Source organism: Rattus norvegicus, chromosome 2 (genome assembly GCF_021556685.1).
Source record: "Rattus norvegicus strain SHRSP/BbbUtx chromosome 2, alternate assembly SHRSP_T2T, whole genome shotgun sequence".
Taxonomy (NCBI): domain Eukaryota; kingdom Metazoa; phylum Chordata; class Mammalia; order Rodentia; family Muridae; genus Rattus; species Rattus norvegicus.
In genome coordinates, this window is record NC_141535.1 from 226,078,968 (window position 1) to 226,093,324 (window position 14,357).

Genomic DNA, 14,357 nt, shown 5'->3' on the forward strand with positions numbered 1-14,357 from the left:
CATCTACACAATGGAATATTACTCAGCTATCAAAAACAACGAGTTTATGAAATTCGTAGGCAAATGGTTGGAACTGGAAAATATCATCCTGAGTGAGCTAACCCAATCACAGAAAGACATACATGGTATGCACTCATTGATAAGTGGCTATTAGCCCAAATGCTTGAATTAACCTAGATCCCTAGAACAAACGAAACTCAAGACGGATGATCAAAATGTGAGTGCTTCACTCCTTCTTTAAATGAGGAAAAAGAATACCCTTGGCAGGGAAGGGAGAGGCAAAAATTAAAACAGAGACTGAAGGAACACCCAATCAGAGCCTGCCCCACATGTGGCCCATACATATACAGCCACCCAATTAGACAAGATGGATGAAGCAAAGAAGTGCAGACTGACAGGAGCCGGATGTAGATCGCTCCTGAGAGACACAGCCAGAATACAGCAAATACAGAGGCGAATGCCAGCAGCAAACCACTGAACTGAGAATAGGTCCCCCGTTGAAGGAATCAGAGAAAGAACTGGAAGAGCTTGAAGGGGCTCGAGACCCCAAAAGTACAACAATGTCAAGCAACCAGAGCTTCCAGGGACTAAGCCACTACCTAAAGACTATATATGGACTGACCCTGGACTCTGACCCCATAGGTAGCAATGAATATCCTAGTAAGAGCACCAGTGGAAGGGGAAGCCCTGGGTCCTGCTAAGACTGAACCCCCAGTGAACTAGACTATGGGGGGAGGGCGGCAATGGGGGGAGGGTTGGGAGGGGAACACCCATAAGGAAGGGGAGGGGGGAGGGGGATTTTGCCCGGAAACCGGGAAAGGGAATAACACTTGAAATGTATATAAGAAATACTCAAGTTAATAAAAAAAAAAAAAAAAAAAAAAAAAAAAAAGAGACAATGAGAGAGAGAGAGAGAGAAAGCTGGCAACCCGCTTAACCTGCCCAAGTGACAGACTGCCATCAAATCTTAGTAATTATTTACACATCAGAGTTTAGGCCCCATTTCATTAAATCTTAAATTCCCCCTCCCTCCCTCTCACCCACACCCTCGCTCTGTGTCTCTGTCACACACACGCACACACGCATGCACACTATGTAAATACACTGCTCTGGACAAACGCTAACAGCATGAGGGCAGCAGAGCTCAATGGTTGCTGCTCTCTACTGCAGGCGCTACCCAGTAAAAAAGGGCAGACTTCACCATGGGACTATCAGCTTTGAATACCAAACAGCACGGAACAATTCCTAAGCTCACACAATTTCAAAATTGGGGCTTGAAGGGGCAAAATCGTCCTAACCCCACACAATTTATCCTATGTATAAGTGGGTATCTTACCGTCTTGGAGCGCCAACACCTACAATAAGCTGCTTTCGTAAGATTCAGGTCTTCAATGTTTATTTCGTTCACCACTTTGGGATTTTCTTTCTGTATCTTAAGGTTAATCAAGCTATCCTTCTGTTGCTTCTTCTTCGGGAAGAATGGACGAACTGCAAGGTAGCCGAGGAGTGCAAGTACACCAAGGAAGGGCAGTAAGCGGAGCCATTCTGCAACTGAACACAGCACGGATGTCAGAATGCACAGTGCTCACACAGCCTGTGCACCTCACCAGTGCGCCTTTCCTGCGCTTCTCATGACCTCACTCCTTGTGGGTAAACTGTATACGGGCAGACCCAGCCCAACTCCGATTATCTAATTTTATCTGTAGGCTAACTCCATTTGTGAAACTGAAGTTTTTGGAAACAAATATTACTTTAAATATCCTATCTCGGGCTGGAGAGATGGCTCAGGGGTTAAGAGCACCGACTGGTCTTCCAGAGGTCCTGAGTTCAAATCCCAGCAACCACATGGTGGCTCACAACCATCTGTAATGAGATCTGATGCCCTCTTCTGGTGTGTCTGAAGATAGCTACAGTGTGCTTATATATAATAAATTAATAAATAAATCTTTATAAAAAAAATCCTATCTCCTTAAATATTTGTGCTTGTACTTACTTTTATCTGGAATTATCATCAACATAATTACGAACAAAAATGTCTTATTAAATTTCACTCGTTCCTTCTTAATGCCATATTTAAAACCATATAATGGAATTTCCATAAAAATTTTACTACTGATTTATAATTTCAGACAAAACAAAGCCACAAATGTTTAAACTTACTTTTCTTTATTGAAAATATATTCTTCTCCCATACAATAAGTCCTGATCAAACAACTTACCTTTTAAGTAAAACAGACGATCCTTTAAAAAAGGACTATTTTAGTTGGAACATTCAGACATTGAATGTTCCCACTTTAAGTTGCTTATTAAATACCGTTCAGAGTATCCAGTCAGTCTTTTGAGCACATGAAGTACAAACAATGCTAATAAACGGCTCTCGAATGTCTGAGTGCTCCCAGGTATCTCTGGGCACCAGCTGACTGCCTGACACCCTGCTAGGCACTACCGCTGGGCTATGTGCCAAAGGATGCTAAGAAATACTCATGAGAGGCGATGGACTGCGCTTCAGAATGCAACTGAACGAACTCATCTAACCCTGCTAGCTTTGAGACCTGCATGTTATCACATTACATAGGATAAAATGTACTCTAAGCAGGGCTAAGCTTCAGCCTAAATCCAAAGCCTATTCTACAGCACTACGTGTGACATCCACAGATCTGAAATGAAATGTTTCTCTCTTGGTGAACTGTTCTAAGGAGATGCTACGCCCTACCCATTCAAACCCACTGGCTTGCGAATACTCTTCAAGCTTGTAGCTCAGAGGTAGTGTGCCTACCAAAATGCAAACAAAAGCATTTGACCCAACAGGGCCAGAGACAGAAATGAAGTAACTTACTATGTAGGCGAAAATTGTCCAATATAGAAAAATATTAAGTATTACTCAATATAGTATTTGAAAACCACTAGAGAGACGTGGAGGAGCCCCCCTAAAATCCCGACTCTTGGTATTTCTGTGGTATATGTGTAAGTTGTGCACACAAAGCCAAACTAAGAAACTGGATGTCTTCCTCTATTGCTCTGACTTCTTGCCTTGAGACAGGCCTCTCACGGAACTGGAAACTCACTTTTTTGCTAGGCTAACTGACTGGCAAGCCCTCGGGATCCGCCTGTCTCTGATCCCTCACACTAAGGCTCTTAAGGTGGATGTTGGGCCTCTGGTTCTCACACTTGCACCCAGCCACCTGCTCCTAAACAATGCATATCCTTAAATATGTATTATTTATTTGTATTAGTATTGTTATTGTTTTGTAAGGTAGCCTGACCAGGGAACAAATGCCTCTACCTTCTGCTGACAGGATTACAGGTGTACACCACCAAGCTGACTTACGCAGCACTAGACACTGAATGCCTGTCAGGCACTTTGTAAACTAAGCTATATTTCCAGTCCTTCAGAAACTGACCTTATGAAGAATTAATTCCTTGGTAATCTACTGCTCGATAATAATACGAGTTATTGTTAACTCCTATGACAAAAGTAGCAACATATAAAACCACTGAGTACACGTTTGAGGTTGTTTTAAGTCAAATTTTTTAAAAGTGAAATCAATACAATCTATAAAGCTCAATTTAAATTGCGTTAGGTATATTGAATATGACAGTCTTTGTTTCATTTTCCAAAAAATTTTGAGACAGGGTTTCTCTGTGTAGTCCTAGACCAGGCTCTGTAGACCAGGCTAGCTACTACCTCAGAGACTCAATGGCCTCTGCTTCCCGAGTGCTGGGAGTAAAGGCTTGGGCCACCACAACCTGGCTAATGATTTTTCTTAAAGAATATAAAATAAGGGCTGGAGAGATGGCTCAGTGGTTAAAAGCACTGACTGCTCTTCCAGATGTCCTGAGTTCAATCCCCAGCACCTACATGGTGGGTCACAACCATCTGTAATGGGATCTGATGCCCTCCTCTGGTGTGTCTGAAGACAGCTACAGTGTACTCATATGCATAAAATAAATCTTTAAAAAATAGAATATAAAGTAAAAAGATTCAACTAAAGAACCTTGAAAGATAAGCTGCTTGCCCTGCATATTTTTATATAGACTAGTTACTCTGGGGGTGGACAGAGCATTACTAATTACAAACAGTGCACAAACTAACTTGAAGAAATGTACTCCTTATAATGCATATTTTAAATTTTATTGTTTTAGAATTGTAAAACATGGATTACATGAAAATTTAATTTAGAAAAAATAAAGTTATTCAAAGATTATACTAGTAAGAATTGGTAACACTTTGTTATATTTCTATTTTTATTACCTATATAGTCTATATCCTATATTATAATATGTAAGATTATTTTTATCATTTTTGCAACTCCATAATAACATTTGGAAAAGTTTTTATTAAGAAATTAAAGAAAAAAATTACACGTATGACTGTTTTGTTTACCACCCTCGTCTGGTGCCTATAGAAGGCAAAAGAGGGTGCCAGATCTCAAGTCACAGATGGTTGTGAGCCCCAGTGTGGGAATCAAACCCGAGTCCTCTGGAAGAGCAACCAGTGGTCTTAACTGTCGAGTCATCTCTCCAAGCCCTGGAAACATGAGTTTTAATGGCTTCTTTCAAACTCCCAAGTGTCGCACATACAATAAAAGTCTACAAGAGCATGAGGTCACCATGGTCAAACGTCTGCGTCACCACTGTATTCTCAGTGCCTAAACAGTGCTTGGCTCAATCTGCTAATTTACTTTTTACTAAGACGTACATAATTTATACTTTAATTTCTTTAGCATTGTATTTAAGGTTCAGAACAATGAGTTTTGAAATTATATGGATCTGAGAACATCACCTAAAACAAAAGTATGCTGTTTCTTCTTCTACAGGTAACTTCTACTATTCCTGAACATTTGCTTTTAGATCTTCCAACTGCCCCTTCCTCATTTCCTCATTTATTATTATTATTATTATTATTATTATTATTATTATTATTATTTATGATGTCTGGGAATTTGCCACCGGACACATGTAGTCAGGGAACAGGCTGTTCAGACTTCTTCCACTGTGAAGTAAGCAGGTCTAATTCAGGCTGTCAGGTCTGTACAGCAGGTGTTTTTACCCTGTGAGCCATTTTGCCAGCCCCCTTCTGGTTTAGGTCACTGATTTAAGGGCAGAAGGCTTAGGGGATGGCTCAGTCTGTTAAAATGCTTGCCCTATAATCGTGAAAACCCAGGTCCAATCCCCAGAGCCCACATTAAAAAGCCAGGCATGGGCTGGGGATTTAGCTCAGTGGTAGAGCGCTTACCTAGGAAGCGCAAGGCCCTGGATTCGGTCCCCAGCTCCGAAAAAAAAGAACCAAAAAAAAAAAAAAAGCCAGGCATGGTGGCACCTACTTGTAATTAGGCAGAGACAAGAGAGTCCCCGAGGCTCAGTGGCCAGTCAGTCTAGCCTAAGTGGTGAGTTCCAGACCAGTGAGACAGTGTCTCGGAGTAGGCAGACCGCATTCTGAGGATGACACTTGAGGTTGCTGTCCGGCCTCTACACACATGTGCATACTGTGCATCAGCACACATCCATGTGAGCATGCATACACATGCATAAAAAATGTTAGAGCATACTGGATGCTTCCAAATAAAATCTCATGAATTTCCTCCTCGAGAATCAAGACGTTTCCATTTTTCCCTGTATAAGTAGTACCCAGTTTGTGGAGAAACTGTGTAGTATAGAAACAGTAGCTGCTTGCTCTTTCTACACATGAGGTGCACAGTGCAGTGCCTGGGGCAGAACAGGAATACAGCAAACAACTTAAGCACTGTTTATCTTTAGTCTAAGTCCAGGTTTCATTTGTCTGTAAAACAGAAATAACAGCCATTCGTTCCTTTAGTCAACACTAGTTACTAAGTACCCCTATATTATAGTGACTGCATTAGGAATGGGGATGCTGTTCACTGATGGAGACTGAGGGGAGAGGGCAGACAATAAGGAAGCAAAACACAAATCATAGTCACGGCTGTACTACGCAAGAGCCATGAAGCAAACAAACAAGGTGACGTAAAATTAACGAAGCAAACCAAGGGAGCGCACAAACAGCCTGGCAGCATGGCAGTGAGTCGACTGCAACTGTAGCTAAGAGTCAGGAAGGGCTTCTGAAAGAAAGAAGCTAGGCAGAAACCTGATGTTCGAAGCCAGTCAAAGTCACGTCTTCAAGACACAGAACACGTTAAAACCTCCCAGCCTGCCTGTCATTCAGCGAGAACTGCACAGCACTACTGAAAGGCTCTACCATGACATGACGCTCCAGATGTGTAAATGACCATCGCCTCTCCCAGACTCCACACCCCGTCCTTTACTATTCTTACATAAACCAAACGCTACAACGAATCCTAGTTAAATTGAGTTGATTCTTCATCAAACTGACATTTAGATGGTTCCCATTGGGTCTGTTTACCTTCTCCCACAGCTTACAAAATTAAGATAGAGAAAGGCTTTAAGATGTTTCAGAGATACGATTCTAGAAATTACTTCTAAAACTAACACAGCCCTCGTTAACACGTTAGTGAAATGATCTATTTTGATGATACCTAATCTATAGACAAACTGCCGCAAAAGAGAACAGAATAGACATACAGAAAAGGACACAATGCTGTAAACCATGGACAACCGTCTGGCAGCCCTGTAGAAGAGAAGTGATAATGCACTGCCAAGATGAACAAAAACTGCAGCCGGGACACTTGTACCGACCTTTCTAAGTGGGGGCCAGAGAACAGTTCACAGACAGCAAAGGGAGGCGCTGCTTCCCCAGGCAGAGCTAACAGCAGGCAAGGCACACACCGGACACTTAGAATGCCTGGGAAACTCAGTGCCGTGGTATCCTCAGAATACAGAGGAAGATGAATTAAAGAAGTGAGCAGGTGTCACGTGGTGAGAAACTGATATGCTATAGTAATATATATATATATATACATACATATATATATATATATATATATACATACATACATATATATATATATATATATATATATATATATATATATATATATATGCATGCAGGAAACTGTCCTGGGCATGACAGGGAACACTGAGGTATGTGACTGCACTTAGAGAATTACCTATCTACTAAGTCAAGCTAGACTCTGTGGAGGAGGGCTTAGAGGAGGGCCATGAGTTAGAGCAAGAAGGGCGAGAATCCTACTAGAGATGTAATAAACCCGGTGTGGTGGTGCAGGTTCATAACCCAGAATGTGGCGGCCTGAGGTGGGATCTGACCAGCATATGCTACAGATTATGTCTCAAAACAATAAAAAAAAAATCTACAAAACTGGTCCAGAAGAAATTAATCCCCCATGGATCTAAAGTAACAGGTTGTCAAGATAGAGAAAGGGAAAATTGTGAGAAATCATCTGTATCAAAGTTCTGTAAACTTGATAAACAGCCCGTGGTCATTTTCTGAGGTCTCTGAATAACTCCCAATTTCTTTTAAAAACAAAACACTGTGGTCCAACTGACCAGGGACTGACTGTGTAGTCCAGGCTGCTGTCAAGGCCTTCGTGCCTCAGTCCCAAGTGGTTGCTGTGACACAGGCAGGCACCGCACCTCACTCATTCTCTGGGAATGTAACAGCTAGTAGGTTAGAGAGTGAGGTCAAGAGCTGTTGGTGGTTGATTAGTTACTGAACAGGCTGTTAAGAAGGGAAGATTTTTCTTCATTTTAGACTCCTGGTTTTACTTTATACATGGAAGGAAGACTCTGGTACGTGAAGTAATCCATCTCCCCCAGGAGAAAGTATAAAACAGCAGCTGAGTAGTGAGCCAGTCAGCAGTTACAGAATGTGGCAGAGACCAGCCCCGATAACAAGAGCGCTGGTCAGACTGTACCAATGCACAGCACAGGCTTCCTCTGACGGGGGCTGAATGGAAGGGGCTATGCAGGGCAGAAAGAGCCAGTTCTGTTTCACCCATCCCAGGTGGACAAGGATGGGAAAAAGGCATCTGTCACTCAGAAATCCCACAGTGAAGTGCTCTCTACAGAGGAGACTTTGTTTCTTCTGTGGGTTGGAGACACCTTTGTAAGAGAGATCACGGGTTAGGAAACAAGCCAGGATTGAAGATGGGAGGAAGGCTAAAGTGAGGTGAGAGAGTGCATTTCGACTATAACTAAGTTATCCTCCCAGACAGAACTGGCTGACAAGCAGCACTCGGTCTATTAAAAACAAGCAAGCAAACAAACAAACAAACAGGGAACATTTTGCTTTGTACTTTAGTGTAAAATGGTTGAATTTTCTTAAAATTTTTTTCTTAGTTAAAAGAACTTAGACGATTTTTTTTTGTTTCTAATTTAAGGCAAAGAAAAATTACATGTTTTTTTTAAAAGGTTTATTTATTTATTATATATAAGTACACTCTAACTGTCTTCAGACACACCAGAAGAGGGCATCAGATCCCATTACAGATGGTTGTGAGCCACCATGTGGTTGCTGGGATTTGAACTCAGGACCTCTGGAAGAACAGTCAGTGCTCTTAACCGCTGAGCCATCTCTCCAGCACCAAATTACCTTTTTTCTAATTAGGAAAGTACTCAGAACATACTTAAGACTGTTACTGAGCAGGAACCTAAAAGTTATATGACTTATAACCAGCAATTACGGTAACTAGTAAGATTAAGAACTGACATCACCAGAGAAACAAAATAAAGTAGGAAATAAACATGGGAAACAAGTAATATTACATCAAGAAAGGAAGGAAGGAAGGAAGGAAGGAAGGAAGGAAGGAAGGAAGGAAGGAAGGAAGAAACAAACAAACAGGGTCAAAGTAGCTTCTTGAGAAAAAAGAATTAGGTTTACTCTGATGGTGCTGATCACAATACAGAAAAACTACTCTTTGTAGTGCTGGAGTTTGAACTCTAGAGCTCACACACAGTAAGCACATACTCTATCACTGAGTTCTACTCTCAACCCTAACCAATCACTGTAAAGCCATTTCAAGTATAGAGTACACACGGATCTCAGGAAGGAATATATGCGTGTGTGTGTTTGGGTATATGTATGTGCATATGTGGTAAGGGCAGCTTTATATCTCAGGCCGGCCTTGAACTTCTAATCCTCCTGTCTGTACAGTGGGGATGCTGAGACCACAGGCGTGTGCCACCATGCCGGTTTATGTGGTAGTGAAAATTTAACCAGGGCTTTGTGATAGTGGGCATTACCAACTGAGCTATGCCTCTAGCCCAAGGTCAAATATTCTAAGAAACTAGGACAGGCCCTCTTCACAGCCCCCTCCTCCTCCCCACTGACATCATTATCAAGTTCCTGACTGGATTTACTTTGGGCGATGTGGATGAAATGTATCTGGCTCAGAACTATGACCTGCTAAACCTGGCTAAAACACTTGAGATTAAAAAGGACTTGGAAGTAAAAAGGAACCCCTTGTTCCTAATGCCCAAGCCAGCACCTATCTCTGACCCCTTGACTCCCTCTAGACGCCACACCCCAAAGCCACATCCTTTACAGCCATATCCCAAAGCTCTGTCTCCCTTTAGTAGGGAGGCACTTCGTGCTGCCTCAGAAACAGTCTGGGCCAGAAGGCTCACAGTACACATTTCCCTTCTGCCTGCCCTCTTCTTGCGTCTTTATCCAGCTATCTGGGAGTCCTAAGACCGGAACCATGGGGCTGGACTAGCAAATGCAACCTTTCCTCAGTACCTTCTACCACCTGTTGTCAAAAGAAAAATGAATGAGTTTTGGACAGCTGATCAGATACGAGTAATGGTGATTTCACTGACAAGCAGTTATAATGGGGACTTGGTAGGTGTTGGTTACAAAATTTTGTTGTCAATGTAATTAAAATTAGTACCTCCAATCCAGATTCTGGTGAATTATCTACTTACTATACACTGTCATCAAGGAGTTCCATAACTGATAGTTCAACCAACAAATTATTTACTATTATTAAAAAGAAAAAAGCAAGTAGGACCATTTTTTTTTCTTTTCAAGTTTACAAAAGGTTCATAAAAACCCTGATTACTGTTTTCTTTATGAAATTTTTAATGCATTATTTACAGCTAAGACACATCAAAAACATTCTTTTCCTGGGCATGGTGGGCCAGGACTTGGGACAAGAAGAAAGCTTGTGAATGTGAGAGTTCACAAGCTAGTTCTAAGTCAGTCTAAGCTACAGTGATGATAACAAGAAAGAAAGAGGGCCGGAGAGCCGGCTCGGAGGTTGAAGACCTGGCTGCTCTTCCAGAGGATCTAAATTCAATGCCCAGCACCCACATGGTGGCTCATAACTGTTTGTAATTCCAGTTTCAGGGAATCCAGGGTCAAAGTATGTGTCCTCCACATACACCAGGCACACATGTGTATATGGTTCACAGATACACATGTGGGCAAAACACTTACAAGAGAGGGAAGGAGAGAAGAAAAGAAAGAAGGGAAAGACCACAGTGCAGGGTATGACAAAGCTTCCTATTACGCAGACCTAGAACTCAATTCATAGAACCCAGTCTAGTCTTTTTTTTTTTTTTTTTTTTTTTTTTTGGTTCTTTTTTTCGGAGCTGGGGACCGAACCCAGGGCCTTGCGCTTCCTAGGCAAGCGCTCTACCACTGAGCTAAATCCCCAACCCCCAAGTCTAGTCTTAAAGTACCAACCCTGTCTCAATCTCCCTAGTGCTGGAGGAAAGTTATTAATATCATCGAATGGCTTAACAGTTATTATTTAAAGCCTCAGATTAGCTATCTCAAGATCAAAGAATCAAAGGCCAATAAGTTTAATTGACTTCCAAAATTGTTTCCCATTCAATGATGAACACAATATCCTAGTACCTGGAAAGTTACATAGCCTATCACAGGTACTCAATAAATGTGATGACTTGAGGAAATTTAAATTTTGAAATAGCTACATGGCAAAAAATGTCTGAGCCCCAAATACTGTCCACAGAGGCTAAGTTAATTCATTCTCTCTCTCTCTCTCTCTCTCTCTCTCTCTCTCTCTCTCACACACACACACACACACACACACACACACACACACACACACACACACAGGTGTATAATTTTATTTATATGTGCATTAGTGTTTTGCCTGCCTGCCTGTCTGCCCAATCTTGTCTGTCTGTCCAATCTTGGAGTTAGAGAGTTGTGAGCTGCCATCTCTCCAGCCCCCTGCGTTAATTCTTTACACTGGCTTTAAGAGTAATTGGGGACTGGAGAGATGGCTCAGCGGTTAGAGCACTGGCTGCTCTTCCAGAGGTCCTGAGTTCAAATCCCAGCAACCACATGGTGGCTCACAACCATCTGTAATGAGATCTGATGCCCTCTCCTGGTGTGTCTGAAGACAGCGACAGTGTACTTATATGTAATAAATTAATAAATATTTAAAAAAATAGTTGGGCTTACTAGGAAGAAGGAAAATTTATAATCTAAAAATACCTATATATTCCCCCAAATTCTCAAAACGATTTCTAAAGTCATAGTCTTATCTTTTAGAAATTATTTACATGTTAATAAAAACTATCTTTTATTTTTACTCATGGTTTCTTATTGAGAAAACTCACCTTTGTCCCACTTTTTAAAAATTGAGGTATAATTTAAAGTAAAATAAACATATTAAGTAAGCAGTTAGTTCTTTCTTGTGACAAGTACTAGAACCCCTTCAGCCACCAGTAAACGTTTCTGTAAATATTTGTTTACCTAAGGATGTTCTTTTCCAAATCTTTCAAGAATGTTCCTCTACTACGGATTTCTGTAATCAATGTTCTTTTACTGAACATAAAGCTGTTAAGATTCATCCAGTGAATTGGTGATTCTTTTTTTTTAAGTGCTGACCAATGTACTCCTTTATGAATAAAATTGGGTTTCCTGTTGGTAGGTAGATATCTAGATTGTTTCCAGTTTGAAAGAACATTATAAATAAGAATCATACAAACATACATGAACAAGACCTTATGTGGATGAATGTTTTCAACCTTAGCCTCCTAATTATAGCTTTAAAACTTGTCCCTTTGGGCAAAAGTAATGGAAAGAACTTATCTTGGGCTGGTGTGCTTGTGTTACCCTGAAAAATCCTTTTTTTTTTTTTTTTTTGGAGATAAGATTTCTCTCTGTAGTCCTGTCTATCCTGAAACTCACTATATAGACAAGGCTGGCCTTGAACTCAGATCCTTTTGCCTTGGCCTGCCAAGTGCTGGGATCAAAGGTATATACCACCATACCAGTGAAAAAAGCATTATTAAAGTCTAATGCTTGCTGGTTTTTAAGTTAACCTTTTGTCAAGTTTCAAAGAACTGAACAAATTTTGTTACCAAAATATCCAGGATAGTTTATGAATCTAGAAATAAACTGTTTTCTGACTTTTGAACAGGAACAGTTTTCTTCCTATATTTTTATTTTTAAAGCTTTGCAAGATGATAGAAAATGGTTTTTAAGATCAGTGTATTATATTTCCAAAGAGCAGAATTATACCAGTTTTATATTAAAGGCATTATTCTTGAGACAGAGAAAGAAAGATGGCTTTTGACAGGTCAAAACTGTCAGTATTTAAATCCTGTGTGGTAACTCAGAACTGGCATGTTTTCTAAGAATGCAGACTCATCATGAGAGAACTGTGGGGTGGGGAGCTAGCTAAATCTAAGTAGGGAAAGAGGTGATATGAACTACAACCTTTTCTGGCTAATTCACACTGAAGAAAATGATGATACTTTTGGTTTTCTAAACATGTAAATAGACTTCTTAAAATCTGTCTTCTAGGTTTTCATTTCAATGAAAATCTGTATCAAAGATTCTTCAAGTAGAAAGAAAACCAAACATCACACTATTACAATAGACTCTGAAGGGGAGACCAGGTGAAAAGTACCTTTAGGGTTTCTGCCAATCCTCTAAAAACAGACTCTATGACTGTTACTGTCATGTTCCAAACAGAATGTGTTCAGAAAGCCATTACTGCAAGCAAGCTCATGTTTCTTGGACAAGTCAGCAATTCAGACTATGATACCTAGGTTTGTAGACACTGTGTTGGGGCTACTACTAAACTGCCATACACATTTAACCAGGCCTCTAATAAGGAGGTGGAGGCAGAAGGATCAGGAGTTCGAGACCATCCTCAGCTACAATCTGAAGGCAGCCTGCATTACAGGAGACCCTGACTGAAAACAAAAAGAACATCAGAGTGGTTGTTATTTTTAAGAGACAGTGCTAACATTAAATATCTCATACTTTTAAAGAGAAACCTACTGCACACTATTGATTTAGGAAGGGGAAAATTATAGCTGAATTTCCTTAATGTCTTTAATAAGGATTAACAATTTACTGACAGAATAGACCTGAAAGGAAACATGCTTATAAAGTCTTCTAGCCACTGAACACAGTTATACTGTCTAACCTGTTTCAAGAACATTTCATCCGTAAAAAATTGAACTAACACAAATGCAGTCACAGTTATAACCAACTCATTCAAGATGCCCTTCGGTGGGATGAGAAAAAGTGGTTTCCTTCATTGACTGTCAAAAACCTAATTAATGTATATTAAGATAAACTGACAAAACAGAACACCACAGAATGGCTGTGCCCCTTTGGCTTGGCATTACCAGTTTACTGAATACATTCAAGACTAGACAATTCAAAAGAGAAAAAAAAACAATTAGTTTATGCCTATCTAACATTAAACTACTACAACTCACTTATTTAAAATAAAAACTTGAATTTCAAGCTATAAAGGGATATGAAGGCAGTGTACAAGATCAGTACTTGTTAGAACAACTGCAGGAGGATTACATTAAAGTAGTGTGGAGGTAAAGAAATGGCGAAGGAGGAAAATCAAGTCTCCACGAAGGGCCTACGACCAAGAGATTGTGATATTTACAGAGAACTGAAGATTTGGATTATTTCACTTTTATGTTACTTCTGGTGTCTACATGTTTCCCTGGTGTGTATTAGTCTGCTATAATACTTTCTAGTCTATTTCATACACTCTACTGGATCTCCTAACATTTAAACATGTTAAAAGCTTAGCATCTACTTTTAAGCAGAGCAGTTGTCACTGACAAAAAAAAAAAAAAAAAAAAAAGGTCTAAGTTTGTTCAAGTCTGTATGGTATAAGTGTATCCGTATAAATACCTGAGTCCTTTTTGTTTTTACTTTTTATCCCTGAAGGGACTGGCATCAAATGTTTGAGGGGCTCACTCAATCACTCAAGTAAAACCAAATAGCAAACAAAATAATTTCCTTGGAATGGAGCTGACATCTATTTCAAAATACTCCTCATCAATTTGGTATGAATTCCGTCTTCTGGTACACAGGGTTATTACTTTATTTTTCTTCCGGATCTTCCAATTATTGTATTTTAAGTCAGATGTCTCTAGAATGCCGCAGGCCAATCAAGCCTACTCACTTCAGTTACCTAAATTCATGGTTTTGCATTCGCTGATACTCA

General features: G+C 40.3%; 1 protein-coding gene across 3 annotated transcripts in view; it reads right to left on the minus strand.

Moving 5' to 3' along the window:
• Positions 1-14,357, minus strand: part of Cisd2 (CDGSH iron sulfur domain 2) — a 39,733-nt gene that overhangs the window by 9,426 nt on the left and 15,950 nt on the right. For all 3 annotated transcript variants that reach the window (XM_087620637.1, XM_087620641.1, NM_001191608.3), the window contains 1 exon segment: positions 1,337-1,551. In XM_087620637.1, the coding sequence (XP_087476763.1) occupies positions 1,337-1,551 (215 nt within the window).